Below are 26473 nucleotides of genomic sequence, written 5' to 3'. Positions count from 1 at the left end.
CACTATGACACTTTTCTAATTTCCCTTCTCCAGATGATGACTCCATCTTTTCTTATCCCCGCAACCTTCCCCTCAACATCGGTTATACCGTGTGTATGTCGCATTGAGAAAAATGGATCCTAAGATAAGACAGTCGTGTGACTCGGTTATATTAGTTTGTCTACTAAAAAGCCTTAGCTTCGTCCTAAAAAATCCTCTTCCTATTTCAGAGTTTACCTTGGCGAAGAGATTAGTATCTACATTCTTCACCATTCTTCAGCTTGTTTCTCACGTGGAGAACATTCTTTGGGCCCCTTGACTCGCTTGTTGATTTCTACAATTTTTATTTTTTTTTGGCTTTTGCCCCTGTAGATCTTGTTCCCTACAACCATGACTGAGCCGGAGAAGCAAGAAGCCGAGAAGCACGCAGAGCTGCCGACAGAACAACATGCATCAATGTCTACGTCGGTGTCTGCTCCGCAGGACCCGGAGTCAGGCGTGGACCAAGCGGTGATAGGACCTGCATGGATGTACAAGCCACTATTCAAGATAGGCAAATGGGAGGCTCCTTACTTTGCCTCACCGGAGATGCAACTATATCTGGTATCATTTGTCTGCTTTTTATGTCCTGGAATGTTCAATGCAGTTAGCGGTCTCGGTGGCGGCGGTCAAATCAACACCCACGATGTGAACAACGCCAACACTGCACTATACAGTACCTTTGCAGTCGTCGGTTTCTTCGCCGGCTCCATTGCCAATCGCATTGGTCTGCGACTCACCCTCTCCCTGGGTGGGTTCGGGTACTTCCTTTACGTTGCTTCGCTCCTCTCATACAATATCAACGAAAATGCAGGGTTCCTCGTTTTCGCCGGAGCCTTGCTCGGTGTATGTGCTGGTCTGCTATGGTGTGCTCAGGGTGCGGTCATGTTGAGTTATCCACATGAACACGAGAAGGGAAAATACATTGCTATCTTCTGGGTGATTTTCAATTTGGGTGGTGTCATTGGTAGCTTGGTACGTTCACTTGCACACCTGGAATCTCACCAAAACAATATACTAATATCAACAGGTCCCTCTCGGCCAAAATATGCACTCGACCTCCGGCAACGTCAACAATGGCACTTACATTGCCTTCCTTGTTCTGATGGCCATTGGCTCCGTTCTCTGTTGGTGTCTCGTCGATTGCAAGCACGTCAAGCGCAAGGACGGCTCGCGCGTTATTGTGATCAAGAACCCAACCTGGAAGTCTGAGTTTTTGGGTCTTTGGGAGACACTGATCCACGATTCGTACATTGTCCTGATGTTCCCCATGTTTCTGGCCAGCAACTGGTTCTACGCGTACCATTTCAACGCAGTCAATCTCGCGTATTTCAATGTTCGCACTCGAGCCCTGAACAGTCTTCTGTACTGGCTGATGCAGATGGTGGGTGCGTTCGTCTTCGGCCAGTTGTTGGATTTGAAGGGCCTCTCGCGTCCGTGGCGCGCCAAGCTCAACTTTGGCATTCTGCTCGCTATCACCATGGCCATCTGGGGTGGAGGGTATGCATTCCAGAAGCGTTATACCAGAGAAACCAAGGGTCTCGGCACGGATTTCACCGATAGTGGCTACATTGGACCTATGTTCCTGTACATGTTCTACGGATTCTACGACGCCGCTTTCCAGACCTGCACTTATTGGTACATGGGTTCTCTCTCCAACAACAGCCGCAAGTTGGCCAACTTTGCTGGTTTCTACAAGGGCATCCAGTCTGCTGGCGCTGCCGGAATGTGGAGGTAAGCAACCCCTGCTTTTTTTTCCTCTCTACTTTTCCCGTAACTAACATCCGTTCAGCTTGGATGCACAGGAGACCTCATACATGACAGAATTCGCCTCTTGCTGGGGTATGCTGGTCGGTAGTATGCTTGTTGCCTCACCTGTGATTTTCTTCAAGGTCAAGGATAGCACTGCCGTTGAGGACGATCTGCGATTCTCCGATGAAACCGCCGCCGAGGTCCTGGGCCATACCAATGAAATGTCTGATATGGATAAGCCTCATGCCGAAAACCACACTCCTACCGAGACTCTCCGCGACTCTCACGAGGAGACCACCACCAAATAATGAATTGCCGGTGAGGGACCCAACAATCCTCGCCGATCATATGTATCACCACGCGGTCAATATTTGATTTAATCACCTTCTTGAATCACCTTTATTCTCACTACAGTGTGATGAAATACCCGCGTCTACGAGGCGTGTGACTTTTTTTATACTCGCGAAATCCCCACAACTACACCACGGGGCCGTGAGGATCATATTCAACAAATACTCAACGTCAGTCAACTCCATTTTATTTAATGATCTTGTACATTATCTGGGTTAGCTCTGCTCTCTGGATGCCAGTGGCCCTCATTCGGGGTATGCTTTAGGTCTGCTATAGTTATGGGGGAGTAGTCTATCTCAATGCGTACATAATGTAATATCCCAACCCACAATGCTATTGAATATTATCAATATTCAGTTAGGTCCACCCATGGACCTCTTTCACGATAACTCACCGAACCTAGGAGCCTTCGTGGCTGTAGGTAACGGCACGGAAGACTGTGTATGAGTCGCCGACTTCGGCCCAGTCGAGCCAGAATTATGCTTCACCTTCTTCTCTCCCCTAGGCAATTCCCACCCATTCAGCGTACGATTAAACAGCTGCAACGAAGCCTCTGGCTGATAGTACGGCACCTCATGACCAGCCTCATAGACACGGGTGAAAGAGAAATTACCGTACTCCCTCGTTTCGCCATACTCGACACCATCGACGAGGAAGGGCTCATAGCCCGCCTTCTGGAATTGCTTGCTGTGCTTGTACTTTGCCGCGAGGGAGATGGCCTCGCCACCGAACCAGTTGCAGATGTAGTCTGCGTCACCGTAGATGAGGGCGACGCGGACGGGGCGGGAGAGGATGTCTTCTAGGTCTTCAAGGAAGTTGGGCCAGACGAAGTCGCCGGTTTGTTGGAAGGCGAAATAGACTTCGTTATTGGATTGTGTGTAGTTCACGTCGACGCCTAGGGCGTTCATTACTGAGTCTTTGGCGAGGTAGTTTGAGTAGTAGCCTTCTGGGGTTGGGTCGTCGCTCGGATGACGGATGTCGTAGGTGCCTCGGCCGCTGAAGACGTAGTAGGGGCTCTCTGGATAGCGGGTTTTGTTAGCGATCTTGGGTAGATGTTATATGTAGTCAGGGTATATGGGTACGGTCTACATACCGACGTTGTCCCGGCACATATTGGCTGCCTCGGTGCAAAGTGCGAGGTCGGATACCGAGGTGCGGTTTGTGAGTTTGCAAGATGCGATTTGATCCTGGCAGCCGTTTGGCATTTCGTTGGCGAATTTCATGTAGTTGTAAACTGTCTCGTTGATCTATATTCTTTGTTAGTGTGAAACTATATCGTGGTACCTTTGAAGACTTACAGCCTTAATGCCATAGCTGTTGTTCACGGCAAATTCAGGGTAGTACTTGGCTTGAATTCCTTCATCGATGATACCATTGATGATACCCAAAGTGTTGAAGTCGAGTTGAATGCCATCCTGGGTGCCGTTGGCAATCTTAAGGTTCTCCTCATAGAAGTGATCGAAGAACTGCCAGTGTTAGAACTTTCGCGAATGGAATATGAGTTAGAGAGGCAGTCGACTTACGGCAGGGCCATAATGTCTGAAAGAAGTCAGTAATGGATACATCAACATATATTTTAAAGGCACTAGAGCGAACTCACCCTCCATAGCTTTCTGTCCACAAATTGAAGCTCTTGGACTTGATCTTCGAGTCCAGCTTGGGGAGACCACCTAGGAATCCCTGCAGGACTTCCCAGGTAGCTTTGGCAGCGAGAACAGTCGTATCAATTGCGGTGGCGTTGATGACCGGGTAGCGGCCATCAATGCCTGCAAAGGACGGGTCTTCATATGCACCTGTGATAGGGTTAAGGGTGCCGGCGGCTTTCTCGGCGTAGGAGAAACCTATGATAATATTAGCCAGATGTTTAGAAAGAGAATAGAAATATCTTCATACCAACACCCAATGGCTGAGAGAGGAATAGCATATTTGAGACCTCATTCCACGAGTTCTTGTTGATATAAGATTCATTATTCTTGTTGACACCACAAGGACCCAATTCCTCGAACAATCCAATCAAAGAGTCACTACCCGGTCCACCGTTTAACCACAAGGTGATTGGCGCATTTTCAGGGTCATGGCGAGCCTCGAAAAACCAGAAGAAAGTGTGCTCTGTGGGCGATAGGTCCACATAACCCGCATAAGAGTTGACACCCGGGGTAGTTTCACAAACGCCCTCTTTTCCAGGCTCTTTATAGCGAATAGTGACATTATTAGCCGTCTTGATAGTCTTGACGTCTGTTGGGTGCTTGGGCAGCTGGCGGCGGAATAAGGCCTCCAAGCCCTCCAAGCCATCCGATGGCACCGCAAGCGCCGCTACAGCCGGGAGTAATGGAATCCAATGGGAGACACGCATAATGGGTTATTTCACCGTTACGAGAAGTACAGGTTACAGGGGGTACTTGCGGGGATACTTATAGTCCCAGAAGAGGGGAAATAAACTACATATGTGCATAACGAGTTCACGCAATTCGGAGAAAAAAGCTGCAAGGTAATCCGGGCATTTAATCGATCTCCGTAGGAGCTCCGGGGGAGGTAGCATCGCGGTTAAGAGGGGAAAAGAGTCAAAGCTCCACTAGGAGTTGTTGGAAGTTCAGTCATTCGACCGAGTTGGGCGTGGAAGGGAAAAGATCGACTGCGCTAGGCTGTACCCTGTTGGTTGTGTCTTTAACAACAAAGGAGCAGGGATCTCAATTGGCTGCCAAGAGCTGTACTCCGTAGGCTCCAACGAGACAAGGATGTTTTTTTTTTTCGCAAAGAAAATGATTATGACGTGCTGTGTTTATGGGACTTTGTGAAATACTATATCCATGGATGATTTAGGAGAATAACATCGCGCCATATAAACGTGGTATTACCTGCACTCCAGAATTCCTATATTAACCAAACGATCGCCGCTCGCTGCATGTATATCAACAGCCAATCCACACGCGATCATATATATTATATACTACCTACGTAGTCATTGAATCAACAAGACAACCGTGCTCACCTGAATACCCGTAGCAATATCGATAACATCCAGAGTCATGCTACTATATAAAATTTCCGCCATATCAATGATATGAGTAGTAGGTTAGTAAAATCATGGCTGTGAAGTAGTTACTGTGATCATGCTATTGCGAAATATGAAAAAGCCGATGTACTTGACGTGAATAGAGGACTAGACTGTAGATTGTAGTCACAATAAGCGATGTTTATATACCTTGGCTCCATCACCAGCGCGGTTGCGGCTCTCACAGCCAAGCTGAAAGCCAATGCCAAGGAGCGTTACCGCAAAGCCAGTCGTTCCTAAGTGGGAAGGTTCTTGGATATAAGGCCAAAACAGGGCAAAACAGGCTAGTCGATAGACTTGGAATTGGATTTTAGAGTCGACGAACCAAAAGCTTATCTGACGCGTTATGTGTCAGTTCTTTAAATAAAGAGTGCAGTCAATTCAAAAAATATAAAAGATGGAGAGAGAAAGAGAGATAAGGAGAAGTGGGGGAAACAAAACCCCGAGAGGATAATGTTACTCCAATGCAAACCAATCAAATACCCATATAGATGACAAAGCAAGCAAACGAAGCAGTACCTAGTATGATAGCATGACAGAACTATATATGGTTTCGTATATATGGTTAGTATGTTGATTTCCATTTGTACAATAGATAATCATAATGCATGAGAATATGACAGAACTATATATGATTTGATGTACGTGATATGTTGCTTTTGTACTATACAAAGTGGAAGTTTCCGCACCATATGGGAACCTATGTAGAAACCTGAGGCCTTCACTTAATCGAAACAATTGTATTGTATGATATTTTGTAGTCATCGAGTTCTAAAATGGACTGCTTCTAGAGTTGCCGATCTCACTAGAATGGCCAGACTTCCCGCATATCATTTCCTATTTGATTGAGAACTCAAGGATTATAAATAACTACGAGAGTTTAATTTGGTACAGTAAGGTTATCGCAAACTGCCTTGATGTCCCACATCATGCCAAGTTTTGTATTTGCCATGTTTCACACTCCTAACAATCCATGGGTATTTGAAGGATGACCCTGCACAGTGTGTACTTTGCAAGGGGAGAAGAAGACGGTCTTCTATAGGGCCTGGGAACTAAAACCGGAAAAGCCATTGATCCGAAATTAAGTGCCGTGGTCTCAGACTCCCAGATCGTCCCCAGCCCAGCTCTTGCAGCTGATTTGATTCATTTCCACGATGCATCGGTGGATGGTCATTGGCTAATTTCGTGTGTCAAGTGGGAAATAAGTGGAAATATGCCGAACAAAGACGGGCGTCAACCCCCCTACCACGTAATAACAGCCCCATAATAAACAAAGACCAAAAAAAAAAGATTAAAATTTAGGCAAAAAGAATTTATGTTACGGAGTACCTACAACATAGGTAGTGATTTTCTCTCATGGCATCTTCTCCGATATTCTTTGTTGAAAGGGGCCATAACATCGTTTATTCTCTCCCTATTTACATGTAAACTGTGTTTCACTGGTGAAAACTGTTCTCAGACTTCCCACGATTATTCAGAGTAAGTCAGATCCACTTCTATTGATTCTCTATCTTTCTAATCCGATATAAAGTAATACCTTGCATGATTACACCAGCCATCTCCAGTCCAGCCCATCTTCATCATGAGCCACTTTGGGCTGGTTGCGATTGTGATTTTATAAATGGATAAGGGCATTGCAGTATATCAAAGCTTCAAAACTATTGCGGTCTAATTTGCAACTTGGGACTTCTTATATCTAAAGTGTGCAATCCTCGACTTTGGAGACCTGTCTACGTTGTATACTTGGGACACCGTGCGCGTGTGATAGATCATGGATTCTACGCCGGAGCCTCCTGTTCACACGTCCGAGGATGTTGAGGACGAGCAACCAGTCACCCAAAAGATATCCAGTCCTTACCCATCCCATCCCATTGTTCAGCTCCAGGGTCCGTTTGAGGAATCAATTATCGAAACAACCGATGGCTCAGGAACTAAATGGGTCGTTGACATTGACGCCCAAACACGGCGGCGCGATCTATTAGAGAATGATGAATACGAGCGGCTTTGTGGGCGAAAATGGCGCCAAAGGGCCTCTGAAAAGTGAGAATTCATACTCCGTCAAGTATGATGATCGGACTGAACTAACCCATGCAGATATCATCCTTTTTGGAAATTAATTTCCCAAATGGTCTTTGGAGTTCATCTCCTAGCCAAGAGCCTGGCGAAATCCGAAGTCTCAGTCATGAAGATTCTACAGAAACATGTGAATGAGTTGGATGGTTTTTTGGAAAGGACCACCGAAGACTTTTTGATCGTCCGACTAGACGTTCGCACTCGAATTCAGTATCTCAGTCTACCGCTGGGAAACCTCGATGTCTTCGATGAGATGCTGGAAGACCGGAATTTCCGGTTATCAGTTGTCGCCTATAATGATCAGATCGAACATTCCATTGAGAGATTCACCCTTGCCATCACAGACTCGCTCAAAGACCTACAAAAGGCAAAGGAGGCCATGGGTGCACTGTGGTTCCACTTCCGGAAACTCACAGACGAAGATTGCTTCAAGTCCGAGAGCCTCAAGGCTTTTCATCAGGCCATGATGGACAATATGGAGGGTTGGATTGTCGCTATCTCCAAACTTCGTCGACGGGGCACTGCTCTTCAAAAGGCACTGGCCCAACTTGGCTTGGCGACTACAGAAATGCAACGACGAGTGGGAGTAGCGAGTAGAAAGGATGTGGTAAGTTGACAGGCCCTTGGTTGGTTTTTAGTTTCCAGCGCTAACTATCACAGCGATCGTTTATTAAACAGACCAGCAAGGCAAATCGAAACAAGTCAGTCAAACAAAGACTCTTTGATAAAGAACGGCCCACATCAGAAAAACCTCTTCCTCGCGATCCATTATCGAAGCCAAAGAGGACGCCAACGGCTTCCACGCAGTTTGAGAGTCCTGCCACAGTTAAAGATCAAACCCACACCCCTGCGGACCTACCCATCCCGAGCGATGGCATTCGGCGCAGGATCATGAGTCGGGCCAAATCATGCAGTGCTCTTATAGCAGAAGCCGATGCAGGCGCAGGCGCCAAGGAAGCACCACCTCCCCTTCCATCGACATCCGGAAGGCTTAAACGCAAGCTCTCCAAGCCCTTCCTACCCAAACGATCTGCCAGCGAGAAAATCGGCTTGGCCCAAGGTCGACCGAAAACAGCACCTTCACAACCCTCACGACTCTCACGCAACATCTCCATAGAACAACTCCGGGCATTCTGCACCACCCCACGCCCTCGAACCGGACAATCCACAGTCCAATCACCCACACAAGCACGACAGGAGGCCCACAACAAACTCAACGGCGGAGAGACCATGAAGGAACAGATATCCCAGTTCCTCAAGACGGACCGCGTGATCGAAGCCTGGGATAGCGTATCCAAGAACGCTTGCTGTACACTCCCGATCACCAAGACGAAAGGTTGGCCCAGCAGCATTTTCCGAACCAAGTCTTCTACCCTAGAAAATAAGGGCAACGACACAAGCCTCTCCGGGCCGGACCTGGACAGGCAGATGTCCTGGGTACAGGAGACATTCGACGTATTACCTACATACTCATTCAAAACGAAACCTGACATGTCACCCCGGATCCATGTTCTATCGGTGCAGATGACCCATGAGGACGCTAACGGGGTGGCTGAGAGAGAGGCGAGTTTAGACTTGAAAAGTGAACTCGGGTCGAGTATCACTGCGTTGCCGGCTGTGCCGCCATCGATTCCACCGGTTAGTTAATAAAATTAATAAAAGGGATTTGTATGTTAATAATTGCTGACTTTGTTATTATACAGATTGCATTGGAGCATCGATCTAGATTGGTTGACTGTGCTTAAGGTTGAGGAAGCACATCATCACTTAATAGAGATGTAGAATTATAGAGAATTATAGAGAATTAACCTGAATATGCACAGCCCTGTGCATATTCAATATTTAATATATGAATATAAGAATATAAGAATATAACCTATAATAGTATATACCGAGGTCTGTCCCGAGGTCCCCCAATTCGTCGTGTGTCTCCGTCAGCCCTGCGCCCCCCAACTGCGCCACCCTGCTCTTTCACTTCCAAGGTCTTTTGTTTTCTTTTTTCTATAATATTGGAATGATATTGGAATGATGTTCCTCTTCTATTCTTATTAATTTCCTTTCATCTAAGCACAATTTCCTTCCAAAGTATTAAGTACTGATACCAACATCACCATACAAAATAAAGTGGCCAGACAAGTCACAGTACCTTCTCAGCACGAAACTGCAGCCTAAAGTGCCAAGGACCCACCGCTCCCACCAGCCCCCGTTGACGTCGAACATCTCACATCCTTGAGATTGCATTCTTCTCTCTCTAGATTTCGGATTTTCACATCTCTTCTGTCAAATAATTAGCCCCTCATGCCAGTCCTATACCCTCGATACTGGTGAGTACTATGATGACCCCTCAAGAGACATCTTACTGATCCCTTACAGCTCTTACTATGGGGGTAATGACTGCTATTCTACCTGGGACTCTTGGGGTCGCTGGGTAGCGTTCGCCGTAATCGTCGGTGTAGCCTTCCTCCTTTTCTTCAGTTTCGCGTGAGTTCTACACCCCCTTCTCTTCCGTGCGATATCTCTCGATCCTAACAAGCCTTGTTCCAGATGCTTCAACGCACGACGCCGCCGAACTCATGGCCAACGCCCTCTCACAGGAACTGGGTGGATGGCTCCTCCCCCGGGACCTCCTCCGCCAAACCAACCCATCTACCAGCAACCCCCCTACGGCGACCCTTACTACCAACAAAACGCGCCCCCTCAATACAGCCCGAACCCTCAGCACCACGGCTACTTTGGCGCGCAAAACGCACCACCACAGCAGCAAGGAATCGAGTTGCAGCAGCCTCCGAATGCGTACGGTGCCAGCGGATATGCGCCGCCTCCTGGCCCGCCACCCAATGGCCGCAAGGACTAGACTCATGCGCATCTTTCCAAAGCTTAATGAACATGGCTTTAAAGGTCTTCCGATATTGCATGTCTCTCGATAAATGTGCCGGAAGTTAATGGTTTACGGCGTTGTCAACTGCGAAATATGGCCTTGTTTTTTATTTGATCGCATACCCGCATGGGTGGATGTTTTTTTCTTTCTTTTACTACTTAATGCTTCCTCATGTCTTTCATGTCACATTTAGATCCCTGAAAGAATGGGACTTGCGGTTTATGAAATTCTGAGTTCTCTCGTACATCGTTCTCTCTAATGATATATCTTGAACGGCCAAATGGGCTTGAATAAAAGGATACAGATTAGAATTGCGCTTTCAAAGTTGGCTGGCTCTAATTGATTCACTGGGATATCGTACAAGTTGTCGATCACCCAGTATCACCCAGTTTCAGAACAAAAGGTCCAATTGGCAAATGCTTTGAGATCGAGCTAGTTGAACTCGCCAATTCAACAACTCAATTATCGACTGTAAACCAGCCTTGCAGATACATGAACATGTATTTATATTGATATCTTGATAGAGCGGGCTGATTAGTGCCCCAGGCACCCCATCTCCGCCCTATATCGCGCTCCGCCCTGCATTTTCCTCAATGCGACAACCTCCAAGCCCATGGATATCGACGACATTCTCGCGTCGGTGGACCGCGGTCCAGGTGCCAGCCCGGAGTCTGCAGCTCTGGATCACCAGCTGCTCACGCGCTTCTGGGTAGCCGAACGCGCCGTGTCGGAGGTACTGCCGTGGCCGGCGCCACTGATGGAGCGGATAATGGACCGCGTGCGGATACAGGTACACAGCACCTACATAGCAGCTACACAGCAATGCTCCCTAAAACATATTGCTAATATATAATCCGGCACCTACAGATTGAAACAATCGAAGATCTAGCCGCGTCGTCAGAAACAACCCTCCCAACAACCGCAAACACGCACAACCCCAATCTCAACCTCCGCCTCTCAATCCTCCAAACCGACCTCGCCCGCAGCCAATACATAGTGCGCAGTCTTTTGCGAGCCCGACTAGCTAAAATAACAAAATACAGCATGCACTACCTAGTCCTGCTCGCCTCGCGCAACAAAAACCCCCTCGCATCGCAAACACAATCAACCGCTTCCTCGCAGAACCCGAACCAACAGCCCGAGGACTCCGTGCCGGATATATCAGAACTGACGGATCTGACGCCGCTGTCGGAGCCGGAATCGTCGTTCCTGCATGCACACCAGACGCTCCTGGCGGGCCACTATGCGGGGTCGTTTATGGGGGCGTTCCCGCGGCAGCTGAGGCGGTTGGATGATAATGCCGGTGGAACGAGTATGATCCAGGGGCCGGAGTTGAAGGAGGTTGTTTTTGTTCGGTGTCTTGGGGCGGAGGTTCCTGTTGTTGTTGGCGGGGAGGAGGAGCAATATGAGACGGGGGTTACGATGCGGATGGGGGATGTTTGGGTTGTGAGATGGGAAGGGGTGAAGGGAGCTTGGGGGAGAGGGGAGGTGGAATTATTGTGATTATTTTGAATCTTTTTGGATTTGGGGGTTTGATATTCGACTTCATCATAGCGGAGTGGCGTTATTTGGATGTTTACAACATATTTTATGATATATTTTCTTATTTCTATGTTTGGGACTTCTACGATGTAGAGAGTTGAGAGATACTATGCATGTCCTGCCAAAGGCAGTAAACACCAAACATCAAATCAGATGGTTTTCTATAAATATTTCATTTCCTTCAATCCCTTAAAAGACGCCAATCGCTAAGCTCAGAGAAACGCAAGCACAACCTGGAAAGCAAACACACAAACACCGAGATGCGAGGACACCCCAGATCATAAAATCATAACAAACAAGAGCAAATGAATAGACCAGAAGGCAGATGCCACGATCAATGATATGGTCTGACTTTATGCGACATACCCGTAGGTGGGTGGCTCTTCAGAGACTCGCTCCAGGTATTCGCGGTCAATCAGACTCTCAATGCGACGCTTGATCATGTTCACGTCTGGAACAAAGCGAGCGGAGAGTTGCGAAAGGGTCTCGGTCATTAGTTGAGAATGAGTAAGCGTTTTGCGTTGTCTGCCAAAGGTTAGTTCGTCAGATGATATACGAGGGTTATATGGAGAAAGAGACATACTTCATAATGCGGACGATGGCAGCTTCGATGGTACCGTTGCGCTCGTCGTTCATCTTCTTTTCAGTGACCTTGCGTTGATCTTGGTTCTCAACTTTGTTCGCACCGCCGCTGACAACTCCGATACGCACTTTCACAAAGGGGCTGTGGAAATCATGGTTGAAAAGGAAGCGGTCCGTGGGCTTCACGTCCTTGCTCATAGGATCCTTCTTTAGAACTCGAGTCTTTGGGGCAACCGCGAGCGATTGCAAGTTGCGGATTAGGTCGTGGTCTTGAATTCGTGTGCGAGTTTTGATTTCGTCGTATGTGAGAGCTTCGCCGTCTGGGATGTCGTTGAATAATAGCAGGATGACCATGGCGTATGTTGACACGTTGAGTTCATAGCGCTGGACTTTGCCATTGGAGCGTAAAAAAGTGGCTCGAAGATCGCCAGTGCCCATGCTAGCTTGCCACGACAGTTTGCGGCCACTGTGCTTGTCGAGATAAAACCTCTCAAAGCTTTGCTTCAGTGTATCAATCTCCCGTGGGAAAATGCAAGGCAATTGGACCATTCCCTCTTTGCTTGCCATTATTTCCATCGGCCACATGGTACTGGTGAGAACGTTGATCTCCAGGTCCACGGGTTTCTGGTCCGGATCACCACTGCGCGCAATATGCTCCTTGTAATTGGTGGTAAGGTCTTCCGAGATGGTCATATCCTTGAACATGGACTCAATGCGTTGAGTAAACTGGTTACCGACCTCCAACTTCATCTTGGAAATCATCTGTCTCTCTGCATCCATGCTGACAGACCGTTTCATCAAAAGACGGCGTGATAGATGTTTTTTATAATAGGTCTCAAATAGATCCTTGTCCTTGATGTAGCGCAACAGTGTGATACCGTTGTCCAGGAGAACGTCTACCTCGCTTTCTGTCTTTCCCTTAATCCCCTTCTTCAAGTTTTCATCAAAGAAGAGAGACAGGTACTCGGAGTTTCGTGAGTTTATGTTGATGAAGTTGGCGAAGCTGGCCCCAATTGAGCCCTGCATGCCCTGGTCGGAGGCGAAGGCATTCTCCCAAATGTCATCAAATTTCCGCTTGAGGCCGAGAATGTCATCGACCCAGCGGATTGCTGACATAGTTTGTTGATTCTGAGGCTTTTCTTTGTCTTTCCCCTTCTCGGGCTTTTTCTCTTTTTCACCATCTTTCTCTGCCGATGGGGCTGGGGCTTGTGGTAAGAGTATAGACGAAGCATTGATTTCTTTTCCCATTTCCACAATCCGCTTGTTGACCATGTTCGTCAAAGCTTGCTTCTTTTTGTCAACTCTTTTATTGAGCATGTAAACATTCCGTAACCCCTCCAACTGATCGTGATCTAGCATGCGCCGGACACCGGTTCCCTCGAGATTGACGACTTCGTCAATATTGTTCCGAATGAGCTGCTCGTCAAGCAACTCAAGGACCTTTGGCTCCGTCGTGACCGACAACACATAACGGCACCGCTCCTCCTCTTCAGCGATCCGCTGGGTTGCGAGTCGGCAAAACGTGGCAGCATCTCCCATTTCCAACAGCCGTTGCCCTTCTGCCTGGTAGAAGTCCTTACTCGTTTCGAGAAAGGCTGGTTCAAACTCAGTTAGATAAAGCTTTGAGCTCTCCTCCTCTGTAGCAGTTTCGTAGAGGCCCTCCAGCATTTGGATGCAATGCCGAATGAGCGGCCGCTCAATAATGTGCCCAGAACGTTCCAGTTGGATCATGAAGAGTATGGTGGATTCGAGCACATCCATAACAGTCAAAGAAGAGCCGGCACGGACGGGAGCTCGCAGGATATGGTCTCGGAATAGAGCCATGCAGGCCACGTAGATGGGTGGGTGAGTACGGCTTGCTACCATACGGTCCTGCGTAAGAAGTTAGAGCATTGTAATAATACCTTAGAGCGTAAGAAACTTACCATGTACATCAGAACATCGGTAACCATGCCCATGCCCAATTGATGATCTTCCCAAGCATCCTTTAGGACAGTGAGGAACTTCTCCCCCGCCTCCTCCTCCTCTCACTCGACTGGTCCTGCGCATCGGCGGATTTTTGCGCACGCACGAGGCTCGAAGAAATTGAATCGACAATGAGTGTTCGGACGTTCGTTTTCAGCCAGTCCTGCTCCAGTTGTTTGACTTGCTCGTAAAGATCAGGTGCCCGCATCATCAACACGATCTTGTAGGCATGCCGGTAGATCTCTTCGAATGCCAGGGTTGAGGCATTTTTAGTATTGATTTCAGTCAATGATGATGAGAGGACTGTCCATATAGAATCGAAATCTTCGGTATTGGCATGGGAGACTCCCTAGAAGTATAGTTAGTGGATAGCTTCATAGTTTTGACCCCGCGGTGTCAACGAACCCTTCGGGGAGCTCGAATCTTATGACGAGCCCTCATTGCTGCCATCTTGAAGGCCACAGTAAAATCAAGAGAAAGTGAGTAAATAGAAAACTCAAGAAAAAAAAAGGTGAAGGAGAACTGCGCTCTTCTCTCCGCGGAGGTCAACCCCGGAAATTCTAAAGTTCCGTCTGTCGCTGACCGAGCATCGTCATTTCACCAGTGTCTTTTTTTTTCCTTTCGAGTTTTGTCTGAGGCTTTCCTGAATAGTTTCTCTTTGAGTTGCAGATATCTCTACTATCTTTGAACTTCTTGAAATTCTTTCTCAATCAGCTTCTAAATACCTTCACACACACTTATCACCATGCGCCTTTTCACCTCGGGTCTCCGCCCATTGAATGCCCTTGTGTCGCAAGCACAGTCATACACTACTGTTGCGCGCACACAATCCTCACGCTTCCTCTCAACACGATCCCTCTCTCTACACTCAGCTCGCCCATCATCTCTTCTCCCTCGCTCGCAGCGCATACTCGCCCAGACCCAACTCCGATACAACTCCCGCGCTCCTCGCCCTCTCACCGAATCACCCAAGAGCCAGACGGAGCAAGAGGCAGAATGGGAAGCACAGAACCAGGAGCGTCGCAAGGATGAGGAAGCCTACCGCATTACATTCACCTGCAAGCCGTGCGGTCATCGCTCTGCGCACCGCATGTCCAAACAAGGCTACCACCGTGGAACTGTCCTTATCCAATGTCCTTCATGTGACTCGCGCCATGTCATGAGTGATCACCTTGGTGTCTTCTTTGAAAAGAAGACAACCTTGGAAGATCTTTTGAAGGAGAAGGGTCAGACATTGACCCACGGCCATACAGAGGGCAACCTGGAATTCTGGGAAGATGGGTCTGTGAAGAGTTATGACCTAGAGGGTAAGGAGATACTGGGAGCACGCGATGATGATAAGTCGACTTGAGTTCATTTGAAGTGAGGTTCCTGCATGGGTTCTTGGTGGATTTGGTGGATTCGGTGCATATCCGGTGTTTTGTTTGTCTTGTTGGAAAGGCGTGTATATTATGGCGATGAAAGACTCTCTACTCTCAGCATGGCAGGATCCAAGCATCGACGAGAAAAAGGATATATTGGAGACTTTGTACATTAGAAATCACTTTGACTGGATTCTCAGTCAACTCCCTTAATTTCAAGGATAACTCGATCTTCAAAAAGTCTACATATATTGAGAAAACACGAGATTTGTACAGAAGAAATCAAATTGTTCTGAAAAGGTATATACAATGCAAGTATAATATAGTAATCCATTCCACCAAAACGCCCATTTTTTTGTATGCCAATAACACCATTTCATGGGACATGCCATGAGACATGCAAATAAATGCCAAATCTTCTACCAACCGCGTCTCTTTCCACGGTGCTCCAAGCCCTTCTCACGGCGCTTGTCTCTCTTCCGCTCGTTCTTCTTCATCTTATCACGTCCGTGCTTCTCAGGGTCAGCAACAGCGTCGATGCGACGCTTCGCCCGTCGTCCTTCACGACGTTCCTTGATAGCCGCCTGAACCCTAGAAATCTGCTCCACATACTCGGTGGTGCCGAGTTTCTTCTGGAGAAGATCCAAGACCTCGTGGCAGTTGGAGACGAGAGACTTGTACGTGTTCTGGAAGGCCTCATCCGAGGAGCGTGGCGCCGGGATGGATGGATCCGTCAGATGCTGGAGGGGAATGAGAATGACGCGCAGAGAAGGACGGATCTGCTCAACCTCGATGTGGCGGATGAGCGCGGCAAGGAGTGTGATAGAGGCTGTCTTGGGGATGAGAGCGTTTGCTCGGCCGGAGATAGTTTCCCGCCGCAAAAGGGAGGAGACCTGCTTAAAGATGTAGTGGATGGCAGATCTATTGTATTCCACCTTAGTTTCCTCCTTTGCCTCTGCTTCAGCTTCACTGCCGGCATCCTCATCCTCGTCCTCATCTTCGGATTCAACATCTTCGCCTGCCAGCTTTGGAAGTTCGAGTCCGTTTTGGGAACAGCAACGTCCAAGGAAGACAGTATTGCGTACACTCTGCATAGCAAGTTCCTCGGCAATGCCCGGGGTGCGCAAACTTCGGAGACTGGCACGAAGAAGCTGCAGCATGGCCGGCTTGTCCATGGCGAGACCGGAACTTCCAGTCAAGGGAAGGGAAGCGTAACCATCAGTGGAATTTGTCTTGGCCAGATCAGCCATCCACAAGCCTACAAGGTTTGCAGCACAGGTCTTGACCCATGTGTGGGGGAAGAACAAACACTCTTGGACGGAAGTCCAGATAGAAGCGCATTCCGGGCTCAGAGCAAGCGTGGAAGCCGTCTTGCAAAGCTTTGTGAAAAGTTGCAGGGCATAGTAAAGAGCTTCCCAATTGCCATTCTCATGGTCATCAAGAACAGGCTGCATCAAGCCGGGGAGGATTTCAATGACGAAACGAGCCTGTTTATCCTTCTCGGTCTGCTCGGCCTCGAAGTAGATCCGCATGGCCTGCAATCCAATACTGCATAGAGCCATGTTGTTGGTCTGCTCCAACCACGACCGAAGGGGAGTAAGGATAGTCTTCATCTGCTCCCGATCCGCACGGTTGAAGAACTCTCCTAGCAATGTACCCGCCAACTCGCGGCATTCCGGTGACTCGTCGTTCGCCATAGCAAGCACGATAGGCAGGAAGAAGGTGCTGATGATATCCTGTGCCAATTCTGGGCCGGTCTTTGAAAGGAGTGCGTGCATCGCCTCCATAACAGACTGCCGTCCCGACTGATGCTTGTAATCCAGGTTCTTTGCGAAGAAAGCGAGCTGTTTGGTCCAGCGACTCTTTGCCTGCGGGTACTCGATCAGGAAATGGACGTAGGTACCGCGGGCAAGATCCCGGGCAGACCGGGTCTGGTTTGTCACCATCATGGTCGCGACGTTGTCCATAAGCTCATACATCTCAGGAACGACGAGCTTCCGGGACATGACTGCGCGGACGAAGTTGAAAGTCACACCTTGGCGATCTGGCTCCTCAATGTCGGAGGCCAGACGCTTGAGCAAGTATGCAAGATGTCCGTCACGGAGCTTGGTGTCCATTCGTTCACGTAGCATGGAAGAAATCAACTTCAGGGACGCCTGTGCCGCTTCGGAGTTGGTGCTAGGAGACTCCTTGACAAGTTTGACTGCTTCGGTGAAATAGACGTGTGAATTCTCGTCGATTTCTGGCAGCGGAAGCTTGATGATCGTGGAGAGCAAACGGAGAGCAGAAACCTTCACTTCTTCCTGAGACTGAACAAGGGCATCACCAATAATGGGAATGAAGCCCGACAAGTTAGAAGCTGTCAACAACGAATTGAACTTGTTGAGGATAGCACGAAGCACATCCAGCGAGAACCGGGTCAACTTGTAAACATGAGAAGATGTCGTACCCCTGTGCTCGCCCCGTTTGGCTCCTTGCAATCGGATCAAGAACCGCTCCTCGTACCTGGTCTTGGGCGCAGCTGGGCCCGCATCTGGGGCATTATCCCGATAGGCCTCTTTGATGACCTCGTAGCAGAAGACCAACATATCGCGGCTTTCGGCATCAGGGTTTCTCAGAAGACCGATGCCGATTCTTCGCATAAGCTCATCAAGCTTGTTGACGAGCTTCGAATTGAGCTTTTCGCGTAGGAGTGCCTGCAGAGGCCTAACCAGGTTTGACAATTGGCTGATAGTTGAGACCTTAGCAAGAAGCTCCATAGAGTCGTAGCTCTTGCTGCTCTTAACCTCCTGCATTTTGCTGGTGTATCCTTCGGCGTCCTTTTCTTGGCCGACTGTGCCAAAAGTATCATCCATCACGACCGCAACCAGTTCTTTCAAACAGTAATCCAAATCTCCTTGCTTAAAGTGATCAGTGGTGGTCACAAGCATGGAATGAACGGTGAATGAGAGAACGTGAAGCTGGTAGCCTCGTGCGAGAACGTTACGAAGTTCCTTGAGGATGTAGCCGAAATAAACAGGACCCAAAAGGAGAGCGAGCTCATTGAGTGTTTTGCGTGCAGTGTCACGAGAATCCTGTGCTTTACTCTTGAGGGTTGTGCAGACATCCAGCAGGACCGGCGGGAGACGAATAGCCAGTTCTTCCTCGGGGAGAATCTTGAGAAGCTTGACCGTCGTAATTGACGCTGGCAGACGCATACTCATCTCCTTCTCCTGCTTGTGGTGGATATACTTGGTCAGGAAAGGAATGAAGTTTGTGGTCAATTCCGTTGAAACCTTCGCAAGAGAAGGAACACTCTTGGCGAGCGTGCACATGGGCTGCTCGACAACATCCATCTTGTCAACTTCACCATCAGTCTCGTTCTCTGTCCCCTTCTTCCGGTTCATTGCGCTAGACAGCGCATCGGACATGCGGCCCAGCAGTCTGAGAATGTTCTTCTCCTTTTCAGGCTTGCTTGTCATGTAGCTGCGGTATCTCCGGAAGTTTGCTCGGAATTGACCCCATTCCAACCATTCTGAGAGAACGCCAAGGGTCGCAACACCTTCGGCAATCAGGTTATGGGCATTTTCATCAGCAGCATCCTCGAAGATGAAATGCTCAATGAGGGGAATGAAAATGGTGCCCAGATTCGTAGCCTGAATGCTGCCTTGAGCTGCGTCTCCAGCCAGACGTCGCAATGCACGTTGCCGGCGGTGCTGTTGGATGTGGAGAATGTTGGTGAAGAAAGAGGCTTCCTCATCATCACCGACGAGAAGAACGTGCATGTCCTGCACAGATGGTCTGGTGGGGTTGAGTTTGACGAAGTAACCAATGACAGCGACGACCTCGGAGCGAATAAGTTCAGACTTCTGACGGATGCCGTATTGCAAAGAGGGGAACAGAACATCATTAATAAGTGCCTCAAAGTCTACGTCTGGTTCCGTGGACGCTCTGTCGATGAATCGTCTGAGACCAAAGGAGGCGCTGGATCGGATAGCAAGCTCATCTTCATCCCTCAAATGGAAAAGCATGTTGTAGAGAAGAGGCTTCCACTGCCTCGCGCTCAAAGTCTGAGACAGTTCGTCGCTGACTATTCTGAAAGCCTGCAAACGTCTCGCATAATCGGGTTCAAGTCTTTTAGTTGAGCGAGAGTTTAGATCTGCACACAAGTCGGCAACAATCTTCAGGTTCTCGTCCTGCGTAGCAAGAGCACCAAAAACCCGGGCCAATACTTCTCTGTTCGCGTCATCCTTGAAGTAGTCGAACATCGAGCACACCGCATCAAACACTTGTTGGGCAAGCTCGGCATCTTCCTTGGGGTCCCACAAGGGCAAAAAGTGTTCGAGAATCTTTAACAAACCAGACTTGGTTCGGGGGCTGACACGATCCGCGGGCTGACGAAGCATATATGTCGTAATTCCGACAAGACTAGCGGTCTCTTTGGAAGATTCGACGCAGGGGGCGATCAGGGAAAGGGCATTGACTCCGGAGTAAAGAACGGGCTTCGAGGGGCCTCTCTTGAGAAGACGACCGAGATGGAAGAGAGCGTGCTCCAAGTAGGGAGAGAGGACTTCAGATTTAATTTGCTCGGCTGGGAAGTCAGGCATCTCTTCGGTTTCCTGCAACTTTTTACCCGTAGACTGCTCAACCAACGGTATGAGAACCTCATCCAGGATAAAGTTCTTGACTTCATCGCGGGCAGACTCGACCGCGAGGCAGTCAATCACCTTAGTCAAGACCTTCTCATTGTGTTGCACCAAGTAGAACGTTGACCTTGGGGCAGCGGCCCAGGTGGAGAACAATCGTAGAAGGCCTGAAACACCCTGTGCTGTCTCAATAGGGAACTGATCCAGTCTGCTGTCGATCATCTCCTTGAAGATGATACGGACGTAGGGAGTCCAATCCTGGTTCGGGACAATCGAGAAGACCAGATTGAGACAGCGAATACACGCTGAACGAATATTGTGGAGCACAGGCAAGAGGCGTTCATCTGGGCGATCGCTACCCTCGTTGTAAATCGCCCGACATGCTCGCACCAAACAGTAGACAACCACATCCATCGTCTGCGATGCAAATTCAGTCATACGGGTTTGAAGGGTCTCAAAGACAGTATCAATCAGCTTAAGCAGACCCAGCTGTCTTCTTGGGCTTGTCAACTCTTCCTGGAAGGCAGTCGGATCGCACTCATCGTTGGCTTTGACAACATGCACGTTTGCAAGAGGACCAAAGGAGAGCTGCATGAAAAGTCCAAAGTCATGCTCTGAGAGGTGCGAGATAGTTCGAAGAATGGTCTTTCGTCTACCGGCTTGGCCAGCGGCGGCCGAACCAGCCTTAGAGATCATTCGACCATAGAGTAGTCGAAGGACCACGGGGAGGAGAACAGCGCGGTGCTCTTGTTGAATTAGACTTTCTTCGTCGCCGACATGCACGAACACAGCAAGCTCATCCTTGAATCTGGCCTCATCCAAGAGATTAAGTAAGTTTTCCTGATATGGGCGCACATTTGGGTCTTTCCACGTGAAAAGGACTTTGAGCGCATGTTTCTGCAAGTCGGAGTTACCATGGCAGAGGAGTCCCAGAACTGCCGCATGGACCTCGGGTGCTTTAAACAAGACAATGGGGTTGAGGAACCGCGCGAACAAAGCAAGCATGGACAATCGATCCCGGAATCCCCAACGCACTTGCGCATCACCAGTCTCAGCATCACCAATCTCAGCATCTTCGATCTTCGCCTCGCCAGTTGGGGGCGCGTCATCTTGATCCTCACGCAATGCCCAGGACAAGAACAATGGCACAATCTGGCGCGAGCGTTTCTCAGCAACGCCCGGTGCAGCGTTCAAGACACGAAGTGCATGGGTTCGCGGACAAGCGGGAAGGATGTCTGCGACTGTGTGGTCCTGTTTGAATTGTTGAGATAGGACATGATAGGGATCCTCTGTGCTCTTGGTATTTGCGGCGAGTATTTTTTCGACCTTCGCAACATTGTAACACTTGAAGTGGCTCTTGACGAAAGAGCTTTCATCGTCTTCTGTTGGAGCGTCGCTGGGCGCTTCGGCATCCCGTTCTGACAGCCACTGGATGGACAAATCGGACACGATCTTCTCTCCCTGGGGATTTTCACTAATAGTTTTCAATGCAGCAGCAGAGTCATCCCACAATGGGGCCAACTTCTTGGAGAACAATCCGAAACAAAAGTAAGGGACCAGGGTGGCCATCCATCTGCGGTGAGCAATTTGGGGGTAGAGAATTGCAAGTTTGCGGATATGCATAGAGATGGTTCTCACAGAGTCCATTGTCAGCGGGCTTTCTTCGACTTCGATGGCCAATTCCACGGGAGAGGGGTCGTCTTTGGCAATGCGAACAATTAATTCCCGTAGAATCTGAAGAGATACCAGCCTCAGCCTGTGCGACGGGCTTGCCAGATTCACAATTAAGTCTTGGGCAAAGTCTTCCAGGGTGGGATGTTCAAGGTCCGCGGACTCTGGGAGAGAGGATATGAAAGCAAGGGCACCCTCCAAAAAGACTGGCAGGCGGGAGAATTTTGTAGCAGTGGCGATGATCGGTTTCAAGAGACTCGAGTCCAGCTCTCCAACTTTGTTAGCGAGTTCGACATATGTCTTGAATCCTTGACCAAGGAAAAACACCAGGCCCTTCGTCTGGGCGTTATTGCCTTCGGCTGCACCATCTTGGAACGCTGATAGGAGGTTACCATGCAGCTTAGAAACCATCTTGGACATTGTAGCAGAATCTGCAAACAAAGAGATGGCGGCTGGGAGCTTCACCAGCGCATTCAAGAATGCTTCATCTTTTGTGGGGTACTCCAATGAATCAGTGATGCGAGATTTGAAGGCATCTGGGCAGGAAATATAGCCAGGTTGCGAGGTCTCGGAGGTGATGCATCCAGCCTCATGCAGGCGTAGCAGGGTGAAACAAGTCTCCCACTCTGACTTTTGCCATGATGAGTTGATAAACTTCTGGAAAGGCGAAAGAAGCAAGCTCTGGAATCGCTCTGATCCCCACTCTGAGAATGTTGCGCAGAAGAATAGGAAATATTTCGAAAGCGGGCCTGTGGACACCAGGTCCATAATAGGGCGAAGGAAAGGTAGCAACTCGTCCATGGGGGACATCTGAAAGGCGTATGCGACGCTTGTAAGGATCTGTGATATCGTTGCTGATGATACATCAGACTTCGACACCTGCTGAAGCAGGGACACGTGGATCTGATGAACGATCTTCCAGTTTTGGATTCTGACACCCTTGCGAGTTGTCACAAGCAAGAATATTATACGGCAGCACTCTGAGAGGTTGGGATTCAGGGTTGATTTTGAGCGATCTTCGATATAAGCCTTGGCCGTGTCGAGGATGGGTCCGAAGGTATCGGGAGTCGTGGCGTGGACAAGACTGACGACCAGACCAAATATAACTTCTGCAGGATCATTGTGATTCTTACTAGTCGGCGGGATCTGACTTAGAACACAATTGAGGATATCCATGCCATTGGAGTGAAGCCCGTTGTTGACTCCTCTGATAGCATCAGAGAACATCGTCATCAGACCTTCCCTGTAGTTCTCAGTATCCTTGTTATCGTCGGCGGCTTTCGAGATATCGTCAAAGAGGAATGAGACGGCAGTCTCGAGGGGTGCTTTGTTTTTGTAATAAACAAGGCCGGCCTTTCTGATAAGGAACGACATCGACTCAGCGGCGAACCTCGCCACAAATGGCTTTTGTCGTTCTTTTCCGAGATATGGAGTCATGATACTCAGCAGCTGTCGCAGGTCCGGTACCAACAGACGAGAAAGGAATTTGAAGATCCATGCAAGACAGGTAAAACTCCATTCAACGACCTCAATATCCGGATGTGTTGCCGCAACGGACGACACCAGTGTCACCGCCGTAGCGAAATGTTTTTCGAACTTGACGCCCAGATCCCGAGCGAATTGCGCAAGCAAGCTCAATAGCGGCTCCATCGAGAGCTGGTCTCTCTTCTCGATGAATTCCACCAATAGACCCATAATCTTTTCTTCATGATACAGAACTTGCGCAAAGCTCTCGGAAAGAGGGTTGACACGCCGTACGAATTGTGTAAAGTTGTCTGAAAGGTTCATCTCGAACCAGTGATCGAGGGCTGCTCGGAAATAAGAAGATGTTTCGTCTTCATCTTCGCCGAAACTGGCGCGGCGCACGCGGTGGATCGGGTCGATTTTGAGCTTGGTGATCCGTGATGAAAAGCCCTCGAATCGGTGGTTTTTTGTGGTTTCGGTGCCCGTTTTCAGGCGCCTAACAGGCTTTGGTTTTGAGCCTGTCCCCACCATCTTGACGGGTCTGACGAGCAGCACTGTTCGTGAGAAAGGTACTGGTCACTTTTTTTTTGGCTGGTCCGCATGGAATACAAAAAAGTTCTTCGGGACGGGAATTTATTATTCCGAAGCAGATATCTACGTACGTCACGTGCTGATAAGATGGCCCAAGCTCCTGCTTTCGAGAACCCGAGATGTTCTATCCTGCATCTAGTCGCATGTAGTTGATCTCTGGTAGCATCTTTGGACAGTTGGGTGTTTGAAAAAAAATTCCATCCTTTTCGGGGTCTCCCGTCTTCCTGTTTCCTATTTTCCACCATCTTTTTATCAACTTTCCACCGGTCTTTTTCAACCCTTTCCTGTACCAACTCAACCTACCCTCAAGACAGACCCAAAAATGGCTCCCAAATGGTATGTATGTTCAGGTCTGCATGTATTACAGTCACTAACCCAATCCATATGTAGTATTGTCATTGGCAGCTTGAACGGTCAGATACAGCCCGTGTTCACCAAGCTAGCCAAGCTGCAGTCAAAACAAGATTTCTCCTTTGCGATCATTCTTGGCGACCTCTTCGGTGATGGCTCGACTGAAGACGAGCTCGAAGATATTACCGCCTTGATACAGGGGAACATCACCGTGGCATGCCCAACCTACTTCACCCTTGGTAACCGACCACTTCCCCCTCAAGTGGTCGAAAAGATTGAAGCTACTGATGAAGTGTGCCCCAATTTGTTCTTCCTGGGAAAGCGAGGAACCCTGAAGACAAAAGATGGTATCCGTATTGTCGCTCTCGGTGGAACCATGGGAGAGGCAGAGGGTAGATCCAAACCCGAGAGCAATGCTAGCGGCAAGTTCCAGCCGACATACAGTGAATCCGATGCTCGTGCACTCTTTGGGATTCACAAAACAGACATTCTTATCACCAATCAATGGCCGAAGGATGTCCGTCTAGGATCTAGCTGCGAGGTCTCTGGGGATAAGGAGACTGTGCCATCTGAATTACAATGCATTGCTGATGTCTGCGCAACCCTGAAGCCCCGGTATCACTTTTCTCGGTCAGACGGTGCTTTCTTCGAGCGTGAACCCTTCTTCCACATGCCAACGGAGGAGGGTCAGGATGTCTACCAACTCACTCGGTTTATCTCGTTGCCTACTTTCGGCTCGACGAAGAATGCTATTTATGCCTTTACCTTGGACCCAACAGCACCTTTCCCAAACATCATCCCCACAGGCTCCACCATCTGCCCTTGGTCGGCGGCGCAAAGCAAGCGCAAAATTCTCCCAAGCCAAAACGAATCATACCAGCGATACGCCCCCTCCGAGAAAGATAGAGATCCGGGACACCAGCGCCGACACAAAGAACGCGCCCCTCCGCCAGGCCCAGAGAATTGTTTCTTCTGCCTCTCGAACCCCAACATCGCCACCCATCTCATCACCTCAATCGGCAATGACAGCTACGTCACCACCGCCAAAGGACCTTTACCCACAACCAACTTCTACCCTTCCCTGGGCTTCCCGGGCCATATGCTCATCATCCCCTTCGAACACAGCCCGACCGTCGACCTAATCTTCGACCCGGCCATCCGAGCCTCGACCTTCGCCGAGATGCAACGGTATCGTGAATCCCTGCACCAAATGTTGAACGAGCGATCAGGAGGCAAGCTGGGTGCTGTCACATGGGAAGTCAGCCGCTCGAACGGTATCCACACACATTGGCAATTCCTGCCGATGCCAGTGGAGAAGATCCGCTCTCGGCTTGTGGAAATGGCATTCAAGAAGGAAGCCTCGAACCTGGAATATTCGACGTTCAAGACCGTGCCAAACCCGGACGAAATCCACAATCACCATATGATTGATTATTTCCGAGTCTTTATTTGGACGCCTGCGCCCAGCAGTGAAGCCGAAGCCGAAGCCGATAATTGGTCTTCACCTGAGCACAAAGGCGTTTGGAAGACTGAATCTGGAGAAGAGAATGTTATCATTATGAAAATCCTGCCGGAGAACCGGTTTGATCTGCAGTTTGGTCGTCGAGTTATGGGTAAGGTGCTCTATCTAGATGAGCGTATTAACTGGAGAGATTGTGTGCAGACGGACGACGAGGAGGCGAAGGATGCGGAGGCTTTCAAGGAGGCTTTTAAGAAACATGATTTCGCAATGGAGATTGAGGAGTGAATTTGAGATCAGCAAATTTCTTCTTCTTTCCCAGGTTCACGCATGACAAATGTGTGATATGGTGATCAAGGAGTCTTTCGACGGGGAGCATCTTTAGAAAGCTTCCTCTTCGTGTACAGTACGATGAAATGTGACAAATGAGTTCAAAACTGAAGCCAAAATTCGGAAATCTTACAGATTCCGCGCGGAACGCATGTAAGAGATCCTCATATTAACGCGTCTTCCCAGGCTGCTCCGGTTAGAAATGCAAAACATCAAGAAATATCTCTTGATAATGCCCCCAACAAAGATTCTAGCGGTGCCAAACCTGTTGGGCTATGCTCGGATGCTCGATGTGCCAAGATGCCTGCGCGGCCAATCGCAGCCTAACAGTCCTAGGCCCAGATCACGATCCCCTCAAGAATCAACGCCTGATCCATAGGTTCCAGTGCGAGGCCAGTCAAGTGGCCA

General features: G+C 49.0%; 9 protein-coding genes across 9 annotated transcripts; 6 read left to right on the top strand and 3 right to left on the bottom strand.

Annotated features, from left to right (window-relative positions):
• Positions 1-369: 369 nt before the first annotated feature.
• On the top strand, positions 370-2078 carry N7471_001117 (unc-93 family MFS transporter; the record flags this gene model as incomplete). The annotated part of the gene is made up of 3 exons (XM_057273838.1): positions 370-993; positions 1049-1752; positions 1811-2078. 3 exons carry the CDS (start codon positions 370-372, stop codon positions 2076-2078), a joined length of 1596 nt encoding a protein of 531 aa, XP_057142017.1.
• Positions 2079-2501: 423 nt separating this feature from the next.
• N7471_001116 (uncharacterized protein) lies at positions 2502-4474 on the bottom strand (the record flags this gene model as incomplete). Its single annotated transcript, XM_057273837.1, has 6 exons — positions 2502-3139; positions 3215-3368; positions 3420-3587; positions 3645-3660; positions 3722-3962; positions 4015-4474. 6 exons carry the CDS (start codon positions 4472-4474, stop codon positions 2502-2504), a joined length of 1677 nt encoding a protein of 558 aa, XP_057142016.1.
• Positions 4475-6944: 2470 nt separating this feature from the next.
• Positions 6945-8893, top strand: N7471_001115 (uncharacterized protein; the record flags this gene model as incomplete). The annotated part of the gene is made up of 3 exons (XM_057273836.1): positions 6945-7213; positions 7268-7853; positions 7907-8893. 3 exons carry the CDS (start codon positions 6945-6947, stop codon positions 8891-8893), a joined length of 1842 nt encoding a protein of 613 aa, XP_057142015.1.
• Positions 8894-9544: 651 nt separating this feature from the next.
• N7471_001114 (resistance to Congo red protein) lies at positions 9545-10100 on the top strand (the record flags this gene model as incomplete). Its single annotated transcript, XM_057273835.1, has 3 exons — positions 9545-9570; positions 9620-9727; positions 9791-10100. The coding sequence occupies 3 exons, from the start codon at positions 9545-9547 to the stop codon at positions 10098-10100; spliced, it is 444 nt and encodes a 147-aa protein (XP_057142014.1).
• A 637-nt stretch (positions 10101-10737) lies between these two features.
• Positions 10738-11627, top strand: sld5 (putative GINS DNA replication complex subunit Sld5; the record flags this gene model as incomplete). The annotated part of the gene is made up of 2 exons (XM_057273834.1): positions 10738-10914; positions 10992-11627. 2 exons carry the CDS (start codon positions 10738-10740, stop codon positions 11625-11627), a joined length of 813 nt encoding a protein of 270 aa, XP_057142013.1.
• Positions 11628-12019: 392 nt separating this feature from the next.
• On the bottom strand, positions 12020-14663 carry N7471_001112 (cullin family protein; the record flags this gene model as incomplete). The annotated part of the gene is made up of 5 exons (XM_057273833.1): positions 12020-12191; positions 12250-14120; positions 14174-14220; positions 14280-14562; positions 14619-14663. 5 exons carry the CDS (start codon positions 14661-14663, stop codon positions 12020-12022), a joined length of 2418 nt encoding a protein of 805 aa, XP_057142012.1.
• Positions 14664-14958: 295 nt separating this feature from the next.
• N7471_001111 (DNL-type zinc finger protein) lies at positions 14959-15564 on the top strand (the record flags this gene model as incomplete). The annotated part of the gene is made up of 1 exon (XM_057273832.1): positions 14959-15564. The coding sequence occupies one exon, from the start codon at positions 14959-14961 to the stop codon at positions 15562-15564; it is 606 nt and encodes a 201-aa protein (XP_057142011.1).
• A 429-nt stretch (positions 15565-15993) lies between these two features.
• N7471_001110 (uncharacterized protein) lies at positions 15994-23865 on the bottom strand (the record flags this gene model as incomplete). Its single annotated transcript, XM_057273831.1, has 1 exon — positions 15994-23865. One exon carries the CDS (start codon positions 23863-23865, stop codon positions 15994-15996), a length of 7872 nt encoding a protein of 2623 aa, XP_057142010.1.
• A 211-nt stretch (positions 23866-24076) lies between these two features.
• N7471_001109 (CwfJ domain protein) lies at positions 24077-26023 on the top strand (the record flags this gene model as incomplete). Its single annotated transcript, XM_057273830.1, has 2 exons — positions 24077-24261; positions 24316-26023. Exons 1-2 carry the CDS (start codon positions 24248-24250, stop codon positions 26021-26023), a joined length of 1722 nt encoding a protein of 573 aa, XP_057142009.1. The 5' UTR covers positions 24077-24247.
• Between the last annotated feature and the right edge of the window lie 450 nt (positions 26024-26473).

The sequence above is a fragment of the Penicillium samsonianum genome (assembly GCF_028829775.1).
Source record: "Penicillium samsonianum strain IBT 33392 chromosome Unknown utg000001l_segment0_segment0, whole genome shotgun sequence".
In the NCBI taxonomy this organism is placed as follows: Eukaryota; Fungi; Ascomycota; class Eurotiomycetes; order Eurotiales; family Aspergillaceae; genus Penicillium; species Penicillium samsonianum.
This window is presented reverse-complemented; position numbering and strand designations above follow the sequence as displayed.